This window comes from Ursus maritimus, unplaced genomic scaffold, assembly GCF_017311325.1.
Source record: "Ursus maritimus isolate PB19 unplaced genomic scaffold, ASM1731132v1 scaffold_28, whole genome shotgun sequence".
In the NCBI taxonomy this organism is placed as follows: domain Eukaryota; kingdom Metazoa; phylum Chordata; class Mammalia; order Carnivora; family Ursidae; genus Ursus; species Ursus maritimus.
In genome coordinates this window covers 26,644,992-26,666,551 of record NW_024425341.1, presented here as the reverse complement: position 1 = coordinate 26,666,551, position 21,560 = coordinate 26,644,992, and the positions used below count along the sequence as shown (strand labels likewise).

At 44.4% G+C, this 21,560-nt stretch overlaps 1 protein-coding gene across 5 annotated transcripts in view; it reads right to left on the bottom strand.

Moving 5' to 3' along the window:
• Positions 1 to 1,125: 1,125 nt before the first annotated feature.
• Positions 1,126 to 21,560, bottom strand: part of LOC103679367 (zinc finger protein 596-like) — a 42,982-nt gene continuing 22,547 nt past the window's right edge. For 3 of the 5 annotated variants that reach the window (XM_040643346.1, XM_040643343.1, XM_040643345.1), the window contains exons 2-6: positions 10,866 to 11,022; positions 10,179 to 10,305; positions 9,352 to 9,447; positions 8,715 to 8,797; positions 1,126 to 3,418 (exon numbers count right to left, since the gene is read on the bottom strand). In XM_040643346.1, coding sequence (XP_040499280.1) covers positions 2,081 to 3,418; positions 8,715 to 8,797; positions 9,352 to 9,447; positions 10,179 to 10,305; positions 10,866 to 10,970 — 1,749 coding nt within the window. In that variant the 5' untranslated portion in view covers positions 10,971 to 11,022 and the 3' untranslated portion in view covers positions 1,126 to 2,080. Of the gene's footprint in view, positions 3,419 to 8,714; positions 8,798 to 9,351; positions 9,448 to 10,178; positions 10,306 to 10,865; positions 11,023 to 11,765; positions 11,921 to 21,033; positions 21,202 to 21,560 lie in introns of those variants that run through there. The other 2 variants (XM_040643342.1, XM_040643344.1) reach the window with 2 other exon arrangements.

Genomic DNA, 21,560 nt, shown 5'->3' with positions numbered 1-21,560 from the left:
CCCCTGACTGTGCCCCCAACACTGGCCAGTTCTGTGCTGTACCCCTAGGTGCTGCTCTTCGCCCCACAGTCCCCTCTGCTCCAACATTCTTCCTCAGCTCCTGTCCAGGGGTCCTAACCTTCCCCAGCCATCCTGTTGTCCTTCCATGGCCTTGATCCCATCTGGAGTGGGGTATCTGAGCCAAGAACCTAGAAGGGATGAGGGGCATTCTTTCTCTTCGAAGGTTGGGCGCTCAATGATGGGACCTTCTGAGGCAGTCACAGTGAGCACACTCCTTCTGGGGCTGCAACTGGGATCCTGAAAATGGGTGACTTCCTCCCAAAGTCAGCTCTCCCAGCTCTCGCTCGGTAGCGCCTGGCCAAGAAAGGCAGGCAAACATCTGCCAACCTGAAAACAAGAGCTGCAACAAGAGACAGATGAGTGTTTATTTGGGATTAAAGAATCGTGGGTTGGGGAGCACAGATTCCAGCAGTAACCAGAAGTGCCCCACGTAGGGGGTGAAAGCAAGGGGTTTTTATGAGAAATAGAAGGGCAACTACATTGCTGGGGTCATATGACCAATCCTGGAGTGTTTTCGTGTGCACTTGAGAAAAGGATGCATTGTGCTGCCTGTGGCTGGAGCGTTCAGGATCCATCTGATCTACTGTGTCATTGAAGGCTCATGTTTTCTTACAGATTTTGCCTGAATGATGATTATCCATTGATGAAAACATGTGTTAAACGCTCCACCTATCACAGTATTACTGTTTCTCCCTTTACGTGTTATCTTTTATATATGTAGATGTTCATTTTTAAAAGATTTTAAGAGTCAAGGAGAGTGAGACAGAGCACAAGCAGGGGAAGAAGGGGCAGAGGGAGAGAGAAGCAGGCTCCCCACTGAGCAGGTAGCCAGAAGAGGGGCTCAGTCCCAGGATCCTGGGATCAATACCTGGGCCGAAGTGAGATGCTTAACCTACTGAGCCACCCAGGTGCCCCTATCTGTAGGTGTTCCTATATTGGATGCACAAACATTTAGAGGTTATATCCTGCTGTTGAACTGACCCCCCCTTATTGTCATGTAATACCCTTCACTGTCTCAATAATAGCTTTCTAAAATGAAAATTAATGCAGAATTCAGTCACAAACTATGTATCAATCTTTAATTCATCGTTATGATCTACATACATGGTTAACAATATGTAGTAATGACACATCATCTTGTGTTCTGTTTTTCAGTTAATATTCAAAGTTACTTTCTAGTTGAACCCAATCATCGTAATTATTGCTGTATGAAAAATAAGACCTGACCAACATAATGGATTTTTTAGCGACAACTTTGCTTCATACGCAGTTCTACATACTAGTCCATTAAGAAAAAAACTCATTGTTTATTGTCATAAAATTCTGCATTTAGAATTCCCAGATGATGTCACAATCCTACATATGTTTCTTACATTTTCATAATAGGCCATTAGGCAAAAATATAAATTAATGTCTAAACTGTGTGATTAGACATTCTCGATAGATGTTTTTCCTAGTCAGGGATTTCTGATGCAAACTCTAACCTCTCATCTGATTTTAGCAATGGCATATATACAGTGTGAGAAATTGCATGTTGACTAAGGAATTAAAAATCACTGAAGACTTCCATTCATTCACTATTCTACAAAGTGAGAAACTTCACATGCCTACGATAGTTTTTCTACTAGTAAAGGTTTTTTTCCATGCATATTACAATGAATAAGCTCCCCCAGCATCAATTTTTCTGTTATTCTCCTAGAGTGACCTCCTTCTGTAAAGATTTTCCTGTGTAATTCCCATTCTAGGGAGATTAGATTATCATTCATACTGAATTTTCTTGTGCACCCTACAATCGGAGATCAGCTAATGTCTCTTCCTCCTTGATTACAAATACAGGGTTCCTTCAAATGGAGTTCACTCATGTTGCGTAAGGATAAATCTAAAATGAAGGCATTTCCATAATAAATATGGCCATAAATTTCCCCCACTTATGAGTTCTTGGATTTCTTTTAGATTAGAGCTGTGGCTGAAGGCTCTCCCATCTTCTTTCAGTACATTAAGAGTAAATTCTCTCGTGTCTTCAAAGGCAAGAGCTCGTAACAAAGGCTTTTCCACATAGAGGACATTTATATGGGTTCTCTCCAGCATGAGTTCTCTCAAGTTCTTTAAGATTAGAGCTCTCAACAAAAGCTTTTCCACACAGAGGACATTTGTAGGGGTTCTCTCCAGTATGAGTTCTCTCATGTTCTCTAAGATTAGAACTTGTAACGAAGGCTTTTCCACATAGAGGACATTTATATGGTTTCTCTCCAGTGTGGGTTCTCTCATGTTTTCTAAGACAAGAGCTTGTAACAAAGCCTTTTCCACATAAAGGACATTTATATGGTTTCTCTCCAGTGTGAGTTCTCTCATGTTCTCTAAGACAAGAGCTCGTAACAAAGGCTTTTCCACACAGATGACATTTATATGGTTTCTCTCCAGTATGAGTTCTTTCATGTTCTCTAAGATTAGAGCTTGTAACAAAGGCTTTTTCACATAGAGGACATTTATATGGTTTCTCTCCAGTGTGAGTTCTCTCATGTTCTCTAAGATTAGAGCTTGTAACAAAGGCCTTTCCACATAGAAGACATTTATATGGTTTCTCTCCAGTGTGGGTTCTCTCATGTTTTTTAAGACAAGAGCTTGTAATAAAGGCTTTTCCACATAGATGACATTTATATGGTTTCTCTCCAGTGTGAGTTCTCTCATGTTGTCTAAAACAAGAGCTTTGAACAAAGGCTTTTCCACATAGGTGACATTTATATGGTTTCTCTCCAGTGTGAGTTCTCTCGTGTTCTCTAAGATTAGAGCTTGTAACAAAGGCTTTTCCACACAGAAGACATTTATATGGTTTCTCTCCAGTGTGAGTTCTCTCATGTTGTTTAAGGTAAGAACTCTGAACAAAGGCTTTCCCACACAGATGACATTCATAAGGCTTCTGTCCAGAATGAATATGCTTATGTCTAGTTAAAGATGAAAAATACCTGAAGTGACTCCCACACTGATTACAGACAAACGGATTCTCTCCTGTGTGAGTTATTTTATGGGAACGAAGGTGAGAGTTTCGACTGAAGTTTTTTCCACATTCATCACATTTATAGGGTTTCTCTCCCGTGTGAATTCTCTGGTGTATGCAAAGCTTCCTTCTATTATGGAAGCACTTCTCACATTGATTACATTTATAAGGTTTTGCTTCCATGTACGTTTTCTGGTGTCTATAAAGGTCGCTTCTATGATTGAAATGTTTTCCACATTCACTCCATTTATAGGGTCTCTGTCCAGTGTGAGTTAAGACATGCGGAGTCAATGTGTACGTTTGAGTGAAAACTTCACCATACCCAATATGTTCAAAGGGGTCTTCTCCTGAGTGATATTTTTGCTGTTGAGAAAGAGATGAGACTGTTACAGGACTTCTCAGAAACACACATCCATTCAGTTCTCTATATATGAATTCTAGGCTGACCGTTCAGTGACAATATCCAGTTAAAACCTTCCCCAGTTTCCTTACATGCACATGGGATATTTACCTCCTGCATGCACAAACATTTTTACCGTTGTGTATTATACGGATGCACGTTTCTGTGATTTGTCCTGTGTAACCTTCCACCTCAACCTGCACAAACGCAGGCTAAACAATGTTGTGTGTGAGACTCGTGCTGCATGAGTGACCTCGGGAGACTGGCTAGTGGACATTAGCTGCCTCCAGGTCAGAACTGGCCCTTCTGGTCTGGATGCCGAGAGCTGTCAGTCTTGCCTTGCATCCCCTCCTGCTCCAGGCTGGGCTGGCCCCCCGGAATGGAATCCGGAAGAGGAGGCAAACACACATAGCCCAGGCTCCTTGAAAATGTAAAGACGTGATAACACAGAAATGCAGCTCACTCCAAACTGCACATAGGCGAACAAATGTCTGACTTCAGACCCTGTCATGTGCCCTCTAAATACAGCCCTTATGGGGATGGTCAGTGGGAAATCCAGCCTGAGGAAAGGACACTCTGCCCAGGCCTCTCCATCGGGACTCCAGCCTGGCTGTCTCGACGGGGCTTTCCCAGCTGATGAGGCTGGATGTTCCAAGTACCCGAGCTGATGTAACTTTGCCTTGTTCTCCTTTACTGCTTACTACTGCCTCATCTATGTGCGGATCTCCCTTTTCTTCTTTCTGTTTCTATTAGATTTTTACGATATCAATGGAGTGTTTTTTCCCCTTTGAAATGGAGAGTACGAGACTGCTGTGAATCTTTTATGTAAAACGTAACTGGTGTAGTACGCAGGATTCATGACATGCCTTTTCTGCTTCGAAGAGGAAACCCCCGCCCTGACGTTGATATTCCTGAGTAGGTAGATCCAGTTTTGCTCACTGGCAAAAGAACGGTCTAAGCAGGTCAGTCTGCATGAACAATGGGAAGGTAAACTGAAGTCGGCTGAGCCGCTACTGCTCATAGACACCTTACAAACTGTAACTGGGATTGATGATATGTCATTCCTAGCTCGCTGGGGATGGTGTTCGTTAACAGTGTATAGACAAATGATCATATTGTGATAAGTGCCAGAAGGAAAAACTAAAATTAGAAAAGGAAGTAGCAGATTTATAATCTAGAATGGCTATGCTTCAATATCAGACTTACCAAGTCAATACCTATCAGCATGTGGCAGAAAAAGCAGCCATATGAGTGGCCAGGTAGAAATAAAAGAGGGAAGATGGACACTAAGAAAGTGTGCGTAACTATGGCTTCTGCTGGGTGTGAGTGGGGCCCTGACCCCTGGGATGGCAACATCTGGGATGACGATGAGAGGGGTACAGACCCAGCCTCTCAGAAGGAGCCATCTAGAGCAGTAGGGGAATCACCCGGCAAGAGTGAGAAGAGATATTCTGAAGACTCTGGGAAAAGAATTCCTCATGAAGAGATGTTACAAATACAAGATACTGTGTTATATAAGGTTTAAAAAAAGGTGGATTCTGAATACACTGCTATTGTCTGTGTCAGTTTCAAAGACATTTTACCTTATGATGGATGGAAATAAGGGAAGCAACCCTGTATGCAGAAAAGCAGGAGATATGTAAAAAAGATAAGGAATGGGAATGTATTTTTGTTGAAGGTAAAAGAAGGTAATTTTGTCCTGGATGAGACAGGTTGTTTGGAGAGTAATGGCTTGGGACAAAATGTGAATGCAAAGTAAAGCTGTAGAAGATTTGTGAAGATCTTTGGAATTTTAAGTATGGTAAGGACAAACTTGAGTGAATGGATTTTAAAAGTACATGGTGTAAGATTAAAATTCTGCTTTTTCTCTGTTCAAAAGACCAAGTTTCTCAAATTATTGGTTTGCTCTTGCTAATAAGAAGATGTAAACAGTTGCTCAGAAAAACCAGTTTCTATGAGTTGTCTTTACCGGGTCTTTAAGGATCGGTAACCCTATTTAAGGCATGTGCTTTAAAACTTTCTAGGGTTTTAACAAACATCCCAAGATTTCAATCGCAAACAAAGTCTTTTTCACCAACTAGGCCTTTTTATTCAGTGTGTTAAGTTACTTGGAAGGCACTGTCAAACAAATGATGTTAAGCCTTATGTTACGTTGTTTGGGTAAATGCTATAATTATTCTAGAGATTGTATGCAATTCCTAACGTTTTAATAAAGGTCAAATAAGCCCATGCTATCTCAGTTGCAATTTGTTATCAAAAGGATGACTTAAAATAATGGTTAATTTAGTGTCGCAAAGTTTTCATCAATAATTGTTAAGACAGCTTTCAAAGTCTTTGGTAACCTGGAACTTTCAAGTTTTGCTTGGATGATAAACTGGGATTGAATTCGTTGGACGTCTATTCAAATAGGATAAAGTGCTAAAGCACTGATTACTGAAACAGGCGTGTACTTCTGCTTCTTATTACAGAGAAACTAAGGATATTTGAGTCTTCTGATAAACATGCTTTGTGTTTAATTGATTCATAAAGCTGTCATCCAAAGAATTCTGGTGTGACAGTTCACAACTGGTTACTAGTTTTTATTGAAGATGCCTACAGGAAGACATTTGGCAATGGGCCTCAAATACTAAAATTACTTTTTTCCATGTACACGCCCACAGTGTGCTTACCTCCACAGAACAGACCTTCAACAGAGTTGCTAACTCACTAGTCCGATCATGGCAAACAGCTGAGCCTGTGACCGACAAAAAACTGGGGCAACAAGCACACGACAAAAGCAGACACTTGGGAAGGCAGGCTACTCACAGGTGGGCCCAGGAACTGTGGGATACCCCTCACTCAGGATGCAATAAAAGAAACCATATTAAAAGGTCCAACTTGTCAGATTTGGCAAAAGCAAGAAATTCCACAATGGTACAAAGGGCAGATACAGCAGCGAAGACTCCCTGCCCAAATTTGGCAAACAGATTATGTGGGGCCATTACCCTGCTTCCAAGGCTGTCGATATATTTGTGTGGCAGTGGACACTTACTCTGGGTATTTAATAGTTGGCCCATTTGCCCATGCCACCCAAAAGAAAACTATCAAAATCTTAGAGACTATTCTATTATGATGTGCCTACTCAGATCCAGAACGATAATGGCTCCCACTTGAGAGGTAACTTAAAAAGAGCTTTTGCCGGGGCGCCTGGGTGGCACAGCGGTTAAGCGTCTGCCTTCAGCTCAGGGCGTGATCCCGGCGTTGTGGGATCGAGCCCCACATCAGGCTCTTCTGCTATGAGCCTGCTCCTTCCTCTCCCACTCCCCCTGCTTGTGTTCCCTCTCTCGCTGGCTGTCTCTCTCTCTGTCGAATAAATAAATAAAATCTTTAAAAAAAAAAAAAACAGAGCTTTTGCCTCCTCCTATAACATTGAATGGATTTATCATATTCCCTATTACCCCCAGGCGATTGAACTGATGACACACATAAACACACTGTTTAAACAACAATTTAAAAAATTAGGGGATGGCTCTTTATCAAAATGGAAGTTATACTTAATGGAGGCTTTAAAAATCCTAAACAACAGACCTATTGGTCAAAATGCAACTCCATTAGGGCAGATGAAGTCCCCTATTTTACAAATAAGCCATATGACAAAACCTTCTAGCCAATATTAATATGCTAGAATATTAGTTCAGGTGCTAAATGACCTTAGAGGCACTTGACAACATTCCCACTTCTGCTGAAGTACTGCTCGAGGAGGGGATGCTACAGTCCTCATGTATGCTGATCACAAAACATCGTATCATGTTTGGATTCTATGCTGTCCCATCGCCTGCACTCAAGCCGAGGCTCTCTCCACCAAAGCAGGACAACCGCTGATCCTGCCCTGTGGGGCCCACCACTCTTTACATGTAGGACCCACATGCTGGCGTCATGATGGACATGAGATTTATTCCCAAAAACATGTCGGGCGTCTTCTTGACCTCACTGACCAAACTCGTCAAGAAAACTAATTTCACTATAGGACTAACAGCTGTCATCTCTCCGATGATGGTAAATATATGTGTAAAACTGAGAAAGCAAACTCCCAATGATGTCAGTTTTAAATGAGAACCTATGCTTGTGCCTGTGCTTATTTTCCATTACCAACTGTTAATTAATCCAATCAATACTTCCCCTAGTTTATTGGACTGGTTACCCTGTTGGGGAGGGTTTCTAAAGGATGCTGTACTCATAATTACATTCACTATACTATTTATACGTTGTTAGGCTTTGTGGATGTATCAAAAGTGCCTTGCAGGTACATATGGTGTCCTATCATGCATGACAACTCAAGGACCGAATGCGCTGTATGGATGGGGGTTTCTGTGATTTGTCCTGCATAACCTTCCATCCCAACCTGCACAAACGCAGGCTAAACAATGTTGTGTGTGAGACTCATGCTGCATGAGTCACCTCGGGACACTGGTCAGTGGACATTAGCTGCCTCCAGGTCAGAACTGGCCCTTCTGGTCTGGACGCCGAGAGCTGTCAGTCCTGCCTTGCATCCCCTCCTGCTCCAGGCTGGGCTGGCCCCCCGGAATGGAATCCGCAAGAGGAGGCAAACACATATAGCCCAGGCTCCTTGAAAATGTAAAGACGTGATAACACAGAAATGCAGCTCACTCCAAACTGCATGTAGGCGAACGAATGTTTAACTTCAGACCCTGTCATGTGCCCTCTAAATACAGCCCTTATGGGGATGGTCAGTGGGAAATCCCGCCTGAGGAGAGGACACTCTGCCCAGGCCTCTCCATCGGGACTCCAGCCTGGCTGTCTCGACGGGGCTTCCCCAGCTGATGAGGATGGTGTTCTAAGTACCTGAGTTGATGTAACTTTGCCTTGTTCTCCTTTACTGCGTACTACTGCCTCATCTATGCGTGGATCTCCCTTTTCTTCTTTCTGTTTCTATTAGATTTTTACAATATCAATGGAGGTTTTTTCCCCTTTGAAATAGAGAGCTCAGCTGCCGTGAATCTTGTTACAGAACACCTCGGTAGCATCTTTATTGGACGGCAGAGTGTTTCTGACGACATAATTATGTTGCGTGCAAATAAACCACGGTTATACAATTATCCTTTTATCAGAGCCGTTAAAGTTTAAATCCAGGCTAATTTCTTCCCCAAATTAAATTTTCAACCACATTCTGTGACAATGTGTGGTTCTCCTGCATTATTAACTCATCAGACTCCCAGGCCTGCAACACACACAGGAAACGTTTGTCCTCATGAAACTTACTATTATGTTGTAGTTAGACGGGTCCTCCTTGAAGATATCTTGCATAGATATTGTTTCTTCCTTCTTATGGCTGTTTTCCAAGCCTGAAATAATTGAAGATAATAAGAAATAAACCTAACAAATATCTTGAGTAGAGAATTAAAGTGTTGAAAAATACACAAGACCCATGTGTGTTCCAAACACTAACTGCTGCCATGACCAAATAATGTGAAACGGAGGATTATACTGGTGAATAGACATACACTTTAGAATACTATCAATCAGAATACCATCAATGAGAAAAAAACTCAACAAAGAAAAATGATGGGCTGTTGCAGAAAATGAGTGGAAATCATTAAAAAAGAGAGAGAGAGAGAGAGAGAGCAGAAATCATGACAAAGACCACAATGTGAAATCTTACCTCCTATGAGGACAAGAGCATTGCTTCTCTGAGGTCAAATGGAAGTACAGACACATGCAGAGAAACTGATGTGTGACAAGTAATGACCCAGTCTGAGGAACGTGGGGTCACTGGCCACTCAGTCCTCTGAAGCTATCATTCACTCAAGGAAACATGTGCTGACATCAATAAAATCCTGCTCACTCACTCGCTCACTCACTCGACTTCTCGCACTGAGCGCGTATGTCCACAGCTCACCTGGATTCCAGCCTTGGGCAAATCCTCTGTCTTCCCTCCACAGCTCGCCTCCTTGCTCCCACTGGGAAATCACATCTGACTGGAAGAACTGACAGCCTAGATCAATGGGAGAACAGTACGTGATTTCACAGTTCTGCGCTCAGAACCTTGCATGATATTCTACTCTGCAGGCTACAGAGGAAGAACAGTGTGAGCGCTGCACAACAGCCCAGAGAGTAACGCCTTCAACACTGGAAACATCAGTAAAGTTCTCAGCCTGACGCCGCACCCACATCAGTCCAGACCCCTCGCTGCTGATGCTCCTGCCCAGGCTGAACGAGTGCAGGAGGCTCAGTGTGTGCGTCCAGAACGAAAGAGATAAATGTCCTCACGGGGCCGTTAACACTATTTCCAAAGGGAGACAATAAACATACGCTCCACTAGAATATTCTGTGGAGTTTATGTGGAAAGTGATACGAGGTGTTCAATTTTCTACTGTGCTCAGACTTCACCATAGTGCCCAGAGCAGAAAACATTTAAGATATTTACTTATTCATCCAGAAAAAATTCATTGTATTCCCAGCATTGTCCTGGGTCTTGGAGAAAGTGCAGTAGAAAGATACACAACTGTAGGCAAGACGACTATATTCAAATTATTATGTGACACACTTAATGAAAATAAAGAAAGTTACAAATATCATCTAGTCAGAACAGAAGGGCTAAAAGAACATGAGTTAGGGCAGAGCTGTTAGACTACATGGAAGCTGGACACCCTACGTGGTTCATAAATAAAAAGATGAATGAAAGAATGGATGAATGGACGCACGAACAGACGGTGGCAGACTCACCCACGGAGACCAGATGAGTGATGTTCTCCAGCATCACATCAATGTACAGCTTCCTCTGGGACCTGTCCATCAGGGTCCACTCCTCCTGGGTTAAGTCTATGGCTACATCTTTGAAGGTCACAGATTCCTAAAATATCAGATATTGGGTTTCAATAGGCCCATGCTTAATAATCCGTAGGAGAGAACTATCAACAGGATACTGAGGGCAAAGGGGGGAAGCTGTGTGGCTAGGAAGTTCAAACTCCACTTGGGGCTCAAATCAAATGTTCTCCCATGCTGATCTGTCTGTGCCTTTCAGACACTTTCAAAAATACGCACACAGTAAGCATACAATTACTTCATTATCAAGGAAATGTCAATGTGAAATAACCTGGCAATTTCCAATTAACTGGTAATCTTGACTTCCCGGATGGCAATTATAACCTAGATTAAACAGCACTGACGGGCACCTGGCTGGCTCAGCTGGAGGGCATGTGACTCTTGATCTTGGGGTCATGCGTTCGAGTCCCAGGTTCATAGAGATTACTAGAAAAGCAAATTTATACGTAGTGGTGCTGAGATTTCCACTGAGCTAATGTGCAAATGCCTTTTCTACAGCCAACACAGAACACACACGTGATGGGTCCACTCTTATGAACAGGCAGAGGCTCGTGAAGCAACGCCCAGCACTCGCCGTACAAAACTCACTTGTTCTTTAGAAGATATCAGGGCAGACAGTATGGTGAGGGGCTCCTGAGACTGCTCTTCTGAAGGCTGGCCCCAGAGGGGTCCCTCTTGCAGCGGGCTCTCCATTCTCAACAGCAATTATCCTTGGATCGGTTCTCTGTGTATTAATCCTGTTTTTCTGTTCAAAGGCAACAGAATCCTCTCAGTTAGTTCTGGCCTCTCTTGGTCTTTCAAAAATTGCTTCAGGATTTTAAATTTTATGCTAATTTCTACACACATTCTGCCAAATGCACAATTAATTTTTTAAAAATACTCCCTGGGCACTGTTTTCAGATCTCCTATTTTAACAAAGTTTAATCACAAAAAGGGAAAATGGGTGAAAGGGAGAAGGGCAGTAGAGGATTTTAGTCATCTTTGGAAGCTTCCAAACTTCAAGCATATGTTAACAAAACCTTTTGTTTAAAATTGAGAGGAAAAGATGATTTCTTATTTCTTCTCTTACACAGAAGTTTCTTGTGTTCTCTGGAAAACCGCACGGCTGGAACACCTGTCTCCTTCCTCATGGGCTGACTGTAAACTCCTGCTCGCCTCTGTCACCCCTCCCACATCACTAGGACTAACGAGTACACCACTTCCCAACTAAGACCATACAATGCATGAGAAAGGAAAACTCTGCCAGTTTCTTTTCTGCAAGGACATCCTTAACGGAGAATGAGATTTATTAGTGTAAATGTTGGAAAGGAGATTATTTCCTGATCAATCTCTGACCAAACGCAAGTATCCCTGAGTCCTGAGAACAGTTAAGTAGCGCCAGCTCCCTGAACACTGCCTGGATGCACTGACGAGACTCGGGCCAAGAGCAGTCTTCCCATCCCCTGGCAACAGAGCTTTCACTCAGGGAAAGATCCCATCTCTACTCACCCGCAGTTGCATTCTCAAGAATTCAGCCACCCCCTCGCCTCCTCTGGATCTCCACTCACAGAGAGTACAAGCAATATGCAGGAAAAGCTGAGCAAGGAGAGAGAAGCCAAGAGACTCCAGTCTTATCCCCCATTCCCGGAGACCCTGATCGTGAATCCCTGGTACCCCTGCATGCAACCCCCCAGCTCCCTCTACAATAATATGCCATGGGCCCTCAGAGAAGTGAGGGGCTCTCACATCTGCCTGGAGCAAAAGCGAGAAGGCTTTGGCTACCGTTGCTAGTAAACGAACTATGAATATTCTTTACTACTTTCAGACAAGGGAATGAAAATCATGGAGTTTATAAGTTAACCAGCAAGTTGTGTATGTGGGTTTTTTTTTTTTTTTGAAGATTTTATTTATTTTAGAGAGAGAGAGAGATAGCAGAACAGGAGGGACAGAGGAAGAGGGAGAGAGAATCTCAAGCAGACCCGATGCTGAGCATGGAGCCCGACATGGGGTTCGATCCCAGAGCTCTGAGATCACGCCCCAAGCTGAAACCAAGTCGGAGGCATAACCAACTGTGCCACCCAGGCACCCCTCAGACAAGGAAATGAAAATCATTGAGTTTATAAGTTAACCAGCAAGTTTTTCATAGGGTTATTTAATTCCTTCCCTGAACTCCAAACCTAAAGGCCCTGACTTAGAAAATGTAGAATGCAGGCATCTTACAAGGAAATTTATTTGTTCAATCTAACATTTTTGTTAAGTTGTAACTGGAATACTGTCCTACATTCATCATCAGCACAAACAACACCACAGCATTTCATAAATCTTGTATTTAAAAATACTGGTAAACTTTATGGGACACCCAGATAGCTCAGTCGGTTAAGCGTCTGCCTTTGGCTCACGTCATAATCCCAAGGTCCTGGAATCGAGCCCCAAATCCGGCTCCCCGCTCAGCAGGAAGTCTGCTTCTCCCTTTGCCTCTCCCCCCACTTGTGCTTTCTTTCTCTCTCTCTCTCACAAATAAATATCTTTAAAAAAATAAATTAATCAAGTATTGGCAAACTGTAAATTCTTACCAAAATTTTGTTAGTACTTAAATGTATTTCATGGAACAATGATATTATATCACAAACAAAAGTAGATTTAACTCACCTCCTTATACCTAGAGTCCAGAAAATAAGGAAGACAAAATAAAGTTTAATAAATACGACTCTCTGCTTGGAAAATTAAATACATCACTTAATTAATCCTTATGAAGACTCTGCTGATTTCGGTATATTTACTGCTATGGACTGAATGCCCATGTCCCCTCCACCCCACAAAAATTCACTTGTCAAAGCCCTACTTCCCAACATGGTGGTATCTGGAGGTGGTTTAGATGAGGTCATGAGAGTAGGTCCCCCATGAAGGAACCGGTGACATTATTAGAGGAACAGACCATAGCTCTCTCTGCCATGCTGGGACTCAGTGAGCGCCAGGCTTCTGCAAGCCCAGAACTGGTCCGTCACCAAGTACCGAATCTTCTGACACCTTGGTCTGGGGAGTTTCCAGGCTCCAGAACTGTGAAAAATAAATGTGTGTTGTCTAAGCCACCAAGTCTGTGGTACGTTGTCACAGCTGCCCGGAATGAGTAAAACATATACTTCTCGAACAAATGACATGAACATCATTTCGGAAAGCTTTAATGATGTGACAAAATTACATGGCTAAAGAATGATACAGCTAGCACTTTAATTGTGGTCTGTTTCCCAAACTCAGATTTCTAAACACGGTCCTCTTCAGGGGTACAAAGCACCCCCAGGTCTTAGCAGGAACGCCCGCCAGATCAAGAACCAGAGACCTGTCCAGCAATCGCTGCCGTCCCTCCGTTCAGCTGCTGCTCAGGATCACTCTCCCTCCTGGGGCCACCTTCAGGTTACCAGCCCCTAATTCCATCATCTTTACCACCCACTTCAATCCCCATGGACTCCTTTCCACATGCATGCACAACAACAAAATGCAGTTTTGTTCCAACTGCATATGCAAGACCTGTCCCAATGCCTGCTTACATGGCTTGTGCTCAAAACCATCTGAGATCAAAAATCCCATTTTGTTAGTTCTGCCTTATCTCCCTGATAGATCCATTTCTTCCACCCGTTTAATCACCAACACCCTGTAACAGACAACAGTCCTATTTCTCAAAATTCAAACATTCAAATAAATCGCCTTTTTTTTCCCCCCACACCAGCAACTAATTCTCTGACAGCAAGTGGGTGTGCTAGGCTTCAGTTCAATCCTGACACTCTCTTCCTGGAGTCCGTATCAGATCCCACGAGCCTTCCTCTACTTCAGATGCCAGCCACAAATGTGGTGCCAGGCAACTCACACTCCCGCCGGGCACACTGCAGGTCCAGGGGTTCCCACAACCCCTCAAATGAGGCTTGGTAATTTTCTAGAATGACTCCTAGAATTTAGGAAAAACTTTACTTAGGCTTCCTGGCCTGTTATAAAGGACAGAAATGGTCAGATGAAGAGGTATGGGGTGAGGTCCAGAAGGGTCCCCAGGGTGTCATCCCTGTCCCCATGGAGGTGGGGTGCATCACCCTGCAGCAGGTGGAAGCTTTCACCAACCTGGAAAGTCTCCAAAACCCGTTGTTCAAGAGTTTATAGAGCTCAATCTCCAGCAAGCTCTCCCCTCCCCAGAGGCTGCTGGGGTGGGGCTGATATCATTCACAAGCACAAATTTATTCATAACACTCTACAGCTTTAATTTCTTCCATGTTTTCTCACTGGCCTTGAAGGAGGACCTTTAGACCTGCCATAATCTTCAGGCCCTGAAATCCTCCTGCCTGTGGCCCCAGCTCATCCACCCAGCTCCCCTGACTGCGGTCTGCTCCCAGCTCCTGGGGCACAAAGGTTTTTCTTATCTCAGCAATTTTACTGAAGTTCTATTACCATGAAAAAAAACAAGTCTCTAAAATTATTCATACCTCCATGAGTATTCCTAAGACTTTGCTCAAATGAATTTTTTTCAAGATTTTATTTAATCATTTGGGAGAGAGCACAAGCAGGGGGAGGGGCAGGAGGAGAAGCAGACTCTCTTGCTGAGCAAGGAGCCCAATGCAGGACATGACCTAAGCTGAAGGCAGATGCTTAACCGACTGAGCCACCCAGGCGCCCCTGCTCAAAAAAATTTTGTAAGAAATTAACTAAAATATCTGTATTTTACACGAGAGTACACAGTGGTTTTTTTTTTTTAATTTCTTCAAATTCTCTCTCCTAAATTAGCCTTTAAACAACACACAGAGTCTGACAATTTATCCTTTTTATTCTCTAGTATAATTACTCTGTCTGGCACAAGCCTTGTTCGGAGTCCCCTACCGCATACATCCCTTTCTGATGAAAAGAGATCATCACTGCTGCAAGAACACTGCAGTGTGACTAGGCTGGCAAGACACAGAAGAGAAGCCTGAAGCACTTGACTACCTTTAGTGCAAGCTATTAAAAGAATACTCACCTTCGAGAGTCAGTATAGATTCACTTTTTCTTTTTTTTTAAGATTTTATTTATTAATTTGACGGCGAGAGAGACAGCCAGCGAGAGAGGGAACACAGGCAAGGGGAGTGGGAGAGGAAGAAGCAGGCTCCCAGCGGAGGAGCCTGATGTGGGGCTCGATCCCAGGACTCTGGGATCATGCCCTGAGCCAAAGGCAGATGCTCAATGACTGAGCCACCCAGGCGCCCCAGTATAGATTCACTTTTATATTTGATATAAATACACTGAAAAGAAAAAAAGACAAGCCAGTCTTTCTGGAAACAAATGCCTATGCCTAAAATGAAAATATACTGCCTGATAATTTTCTTCAGAAGTAATTTATTTTTTTATATATTAAGATAGGTCCTAAGACTTATCAACTTTTTCATATTATCAAAAAATAGCTGAAACACATCCTATTTATGGGAAAATCCACACTAAAAGTATATTCTCAGAAACTAGAATATTTTGAAGCATGTCAACTATTACAGTCACTAGGATTTCAACAAAATCTGACTTGGAGAGATCTGTGTTGGATGGTCTCTCTCTTCCCAGGGGCTAATGGAAGACAAAGGTCTGCACAAAGATTTCATTTGCCTGCCTGGAGAAGTACAGGAGAGGGTGTTGAGGGCAATGTCCTGGGCCTAGAAGGATATACAACGTCTCCCTGTCCAGGTCCTAACTACAGGTACACTTCGTTTTAGTGCACTTTGCAGACAGTTTTTTACAAAGGTGTATGGAGACGCAATGTTGACCGGCACCATTTTTTCCAACAGCATTTGCCCACTTTGTTATCTGTGTGTCATATTTTGGTAATTCTCGCACTATTTCAAATATTTTCATTAGTATATCTGTTATCGTGACCTTTGATGATACCATTTCAATTGTTTTGGGGTGCCATGTGCCCATATCAGATGGCTAACTTAATCGATGCTGTGTATGTTCTGACTGCTCCACTTAGCTGTCCCTCCATCTCTCTCCCTCCCCTTGGGTCACTACTGTTGAGACCCAACAATATTAATATTAGGGAATTAATAACCCTACACTGGCCTCTCAAACGTTCAAGTGAAGAGTCCCACGTCTCTCACTTTAAATCAAAAGCTAGAAATGATTAAATGTAGTGGGGAACATACATCAAAAGTAAGACAGGCCAAAAGCTAGGCCTCCTGTGCCCAACAGTTAGCTGTGCTGTGAATACAAAGGAGAAGTTTTTGAAGGCAATTAAAAGCACTACTCAGTGAACACATGAATAAGAAAGTGGAGTGAGACAAGCTCATTGCTGATATGGAGAAAATCTGAGCAGTCTGGAACACATTTCCCTAAGTCAGAAGGAGGTGGGGAAGCTGTGGAAAAGTCTGAAAACAGCAGAGGTTGGCTGGTGGGCATTAAGGAAAGCACCCATCTCCATCACATAAAGGGACAAGGTGAAGCAGCAGGTGCTGATGGAGAAGCTGCAGTACGTCATCCAGAAGATCGGGCTCAGAGAATCCAGGAAGGTGGCTACACTCAACCACAGATTGTCAGTGTAGACCAAGCAGCCTTCTGTCAGGAGAAGATGCCACCTAGGACTTTCCCAGCCGGAGAGACGTCAATGCCTGGCTTCGAAGCTGCAAAGGACAGGCTGGCTCTCCTGTGAGGGACTAATGCAGCTGGTGACTCTAAGTGGAAGCCAGCGCCCACGTACCATTCTGAAAATCTAGGGCCCTTCAGAATCATGCTGAGTCTGCTCTGCCTGTGCCCTGTACATGGAACAACACAGCCTGGATGACGGTACATCTGTCTACAACATGGTTTACTGAATATTGTAAACCACCACTGAGGGCCTACTGCTCAGAAAAAAGATTCCTTTCAAAATATGACTGCTCATGGACAATGCACCTAGTCACCCAAGGGCTCTGATGGAGACGGACATTGAGATTAATGTAGTTTTCATGCCTGCTAACGCAGCATCCATTCTACAAAACGGCAGAGGAAACAGGGACACAGACATATGGGTTCAAGACCCAGAACTTTGATAAATTAGAGGGGAATAAAAGCTTATAAGAATCTCTATAGGAAAAAAATGCAAAAACAGAAGCGTTTCCCCCCCTTTAAACTGTAGGCTGAGAGAACCTGGGTGGCTCAGTCAGTAAGCATCTGCCCTCAGCTGATTTTGGGATCCTGGGATGGAAACCCCCCCCCCCCGCATTGGGCTCCCCACTCAGTGGGGAGTCTGCTTCTCCCTCTCCCTGACCCTACTCCCCATCTGTGCTTCTGTCTCAAATAAATAAATAAAATAAATCTTTAAAAAAATAAAAATAAAAAAAATAAATTGTAGGCACAGTTATAAATATGAAAGAGTTGAATAAATATTTGTTGTTAAGGAAGAAAAGGTGTTATAAAAACATGCGTTCAGAGGGTGCGGTGCTGAAAAAGCAACATTTGTGTAGACTGAAAAGTGCTGCTGGTAGTCATTCATGAAGAAGCCTGGGGAGACCAGTGCAGAGAGGGGAAAGAGCATGTGCAAATGTCCTGAGGTGAAGCAAGCCTGACAGGACCATGAATTAGCAAGTGGTTTGTGCACGGCAACAGTGTGAGTCACAGTTACACCTTTCTGGTGACAGTTAACCAAGGTTTTAATATTACATTTCATTTCTGTTTTGTTCAGTGTTCATCTCTGGCAAACAAATATTAAAATCAGTCTGTATATTTTTTTGGCAAACAAAAGACCATATGGAAGTTTCTTTGTGAAAGGAAAATGGATAGAAGCATTAAGATACAATTGCTGAGGGGTGCCTGAGTGGTTCCATCAGTTAAGCATCTGTGTTAGGCTCAGGTCATGATTCCAGGATCCTGGGATTGAACCCCACGTCTGGCTCCCTGCTCAGTGGGGAGTCTGCTTCTCCCTCTCCCTCTGCCTCCAGCTCTGCCTACTTGTGCTCTATCAAATAAATAAATACAATCTTAAAAACAAAAAGATACAACTGCTGAGACAGAGCTCCTTATATTCACCCCTACTCAGTTATATCTGAGAGGCAGAGAGTTGAGAAGGGATATGCTAATCTTAAAGTAAAAAGATTAAAGATATTTGAATTGGGGGGCGCCTGGGTGGCTCAGTCGTTAAGCGTCTGCCTTCGGCTCAGGGCGTGATCCCGGCGTTCTGGGATTGAGCCCCACATCAGGCTCCTCCGCTATGAGCCTGCTTCTTCCTCTCCCACTCCCCTTGTTTGTGTTCCCTCTCTCGCTGGCTGTCTCTATCTCTGTCAAATAAATAAAATTAAAAAAAAAAAAAAAGATATTTGAATTGGGTCTGAGATAGTTGGCTTCCTACTGCTGGTTCTTTCTGTCCTTTAAGTTAGTGGTCCAGGAAAACTGGTGTTTATCAGATATAACATAACAGTGTTCATTTCAGAAAATTAAGAAAATATCAAATCCCTATGCTCTCCCCTGTTGACACCCATGAAAAAGCCCATGCAAAGTCAAAATTCACATGATTATGTGAAATAATTTATAACCTCAATGAAAAGTGGTCTAAGAATAATTTCCATTATAACAAGCACTGCTGGGGCGCCTGGGTGGCTCAGTCGTTAAGCGTCTGCCTTAGGCTCAGGGCATGATCCCGGCGGTCTGGGATCGAGCCCCACATCAGGCTCCTCTTCTGGGAGCCTGCTTCTTCCTCTCCCACTCCCCCTGCATGTGTTCCCTCTCTAGCTGGCTGTCTCTCTCTCTGTCAAATACATACATAAAATCTTAAAAAAAAAAAAAAAAAGCGCTACTTATGTAGGGATGAATTCTCTCCTGAAAGAGGGATGCAAGGAAACAGAGACTCAGAGACATGGTGTACAGTTTGGTTTACTCAGATACCCACCTTATGGGCTCAGTTTGTCATAGGGAGATATGCATCCCATACAGACTCAAGAGGACTCACTCCATTTGATGTGGAGACTCCCAAGTACATATTATATATAAACCTAAATGTTGAGGATTTGATGGAGAAGGTGGCCTGGAGGCTGGATGGGTTACAAAGAATTCTACCACTTGAGTCCTATGTAAGCGGAGAGGGGATGAAGAAAAAGTAAATGAAGAGTCCAAATGTCAAGACTACTTGACCACCAATGGTGTAAAGTCCTGGCTCCTTAGTCAGAGGCCACTTCCCAGCAGGTCTGAGAGGAGTAAGCTAGCTCAGGGGAATGGAGAATGGAGAATGAGGAATGGAGACCTGGAGAAGCACTAGGACCCCTTCTTTATAAGAACTCCAGAATGGTTACTGTTCTATTGCCTAACAGAAAAATATCTTCCAAGTTCTCAATTGATTTGAGTTCAAATATTAATATTAAATCAACTTAAAAGTTTTGAGAAAGCCATGGGGAGCCTGGGTGGCTCAGTCGTTAAACGTCTGTCTTCCCCTCCTGTCATAATCCCAGCGTCCTGGGATGGAGCCCTGCATTGGGCTTCCTGCTCAGCAGGGAGCCTGCTTCTCCCTCTCCCACTCCCCCTGCTTGTGTTCCCACTCTCACTGCCTCTGTCAAATAAATAAAATCTTAAAAAAAGAAAAAAAAAAGTTTGAGAAAGCCAGAGGGGTGTCCTCTCTTATAAATAATGTTTGGGAAGTTCTGCAGCATAAACAGTTGCAATCTGGTATTGCCAAATTTCAACCAGCATAAACCTCAGTGTTTCCAAACGAAACATAAAAAATAAGATATTAACTTACATTTTCATGTTAAAGTTTATTACGGGTATAAATGAAGCTACTGAAATTTGAAAATCCAATTTGATTATTGTTTTATGTTTATGGTGTGAAAATTAGTAATGGGAAACCTCTCTAAAATGGAGTCGGGAGATTTGGCAGGGAGAACTCTCAGTCAACTGCAGACCCAGCAGGAAGAGGGACTGGACCTTTCAGGGACTTGACCTTACACGTGGATACTACTCTACAACTCCAGCAGGAGGAAGAAAAGCTCTCCTCATCCCCCCCCCAGGACCACAGCTCAGCCAATGAGAAGCCACCACACTTCAAACTCCCGTTTCCTCCAATGGACTTTTAGTTCACAGCAACCTTCCCAACTTACCCCTTTTCTCCTTAAAAAAGCATGCCTCTCCTTTGTTCCCCTACTTGCCTACAGTTTTTCTGCAGCTTGTTTGTCCCGGATTGCTATTCTATTCCCAAATATTCCCCCTATATTTACCAGCTGCTAAAATAACCGCAGTTCTACTTTTAAGGTTAACAATGGGAAACAATAAACATCCGTATCAAATGTCCTCAGATACTGAAAAATTAATCTTTCATTAACTAAGAGCAAAAACCACATATTTCCTAAACAGCATCCGTTTTACAAGCCTCATTATCCTAACTGGACACAAAACATCGAGAAACAGAAAACAAAAACAATGATTAGAATATGCCATACTTCTCAAAATAAAACATTTTCAGATAGCTTCGGCAGCAGACGTCGGACAACGTGAACTTGCCATACACAGAGCACTTAACGACCTACACCGATCCTCGGAGGCCAGCCCCGCTTCGCCCCAAGTCCCGGACACCGAGCCCGCGGCTGCAGCTCCGCCTCCCGCCGAGAACGCTCCACTCTCTCCCGGCTGGCCTCCGCCACCCCCGCTCGCTCCGCGAACCTAAGCCCAGAGCAGCAGCCGCGGCAGCGGCGGGGATCCCGCCGGCCCCGCACCCCCAGCCCAGCGCGTCTAGACAACGGGGGCCGTGCACACACCTGTCACCCCAACCGGGAGACGTCTGCGCACGCAAGGTAAGAGGCCTCGCGACTCTAAGTCTCACCTGGAACTGCCCCAAACAGCTCTCCGGAAGTGGGGAAGCAGCGGCCGGCTCCCTCGGACACCAAGCAGCAGCCAACCGACCCGAGCGGCCAGCCAGCCGGCGCGCGGCAGCGAACGAGGGGCCGACCGGAAAGTCTGCGGCCGCCTCTTCCTACCTCCGTACGTACCCTGCCCAGGCCCCGCCCCACGCCGGCCGCGCCCCGGCCGCGGCCCCGCCCCTCCGCCGACGTCCCGTCCCGGCTCCGCGCTCGGCCTCTCCAGGCCCCGCCCCACGCCTGTCGCGGCCTCGCCCTCCGCCGACGTCCCGTCCCAGCTCCGCGCTCGCCCTCCCCAGGCCCCGCCCCTCCGCTGACGTCCTGTCCCGGCTTCGTGCTCGCGCTCTCCAGGCCCCGCCCCACGCAGGCCACGCCCCGGCCGCGCCCCCGCCCCTCCGCTGACGTCCCGTCCCGGCTCCAGGCTCGCCCTCCCCAGGCCCCGCCCCACGCCGGCCGCGGCCCCGCCCCTCCGCCGACGTCCGGTCCCGGCACC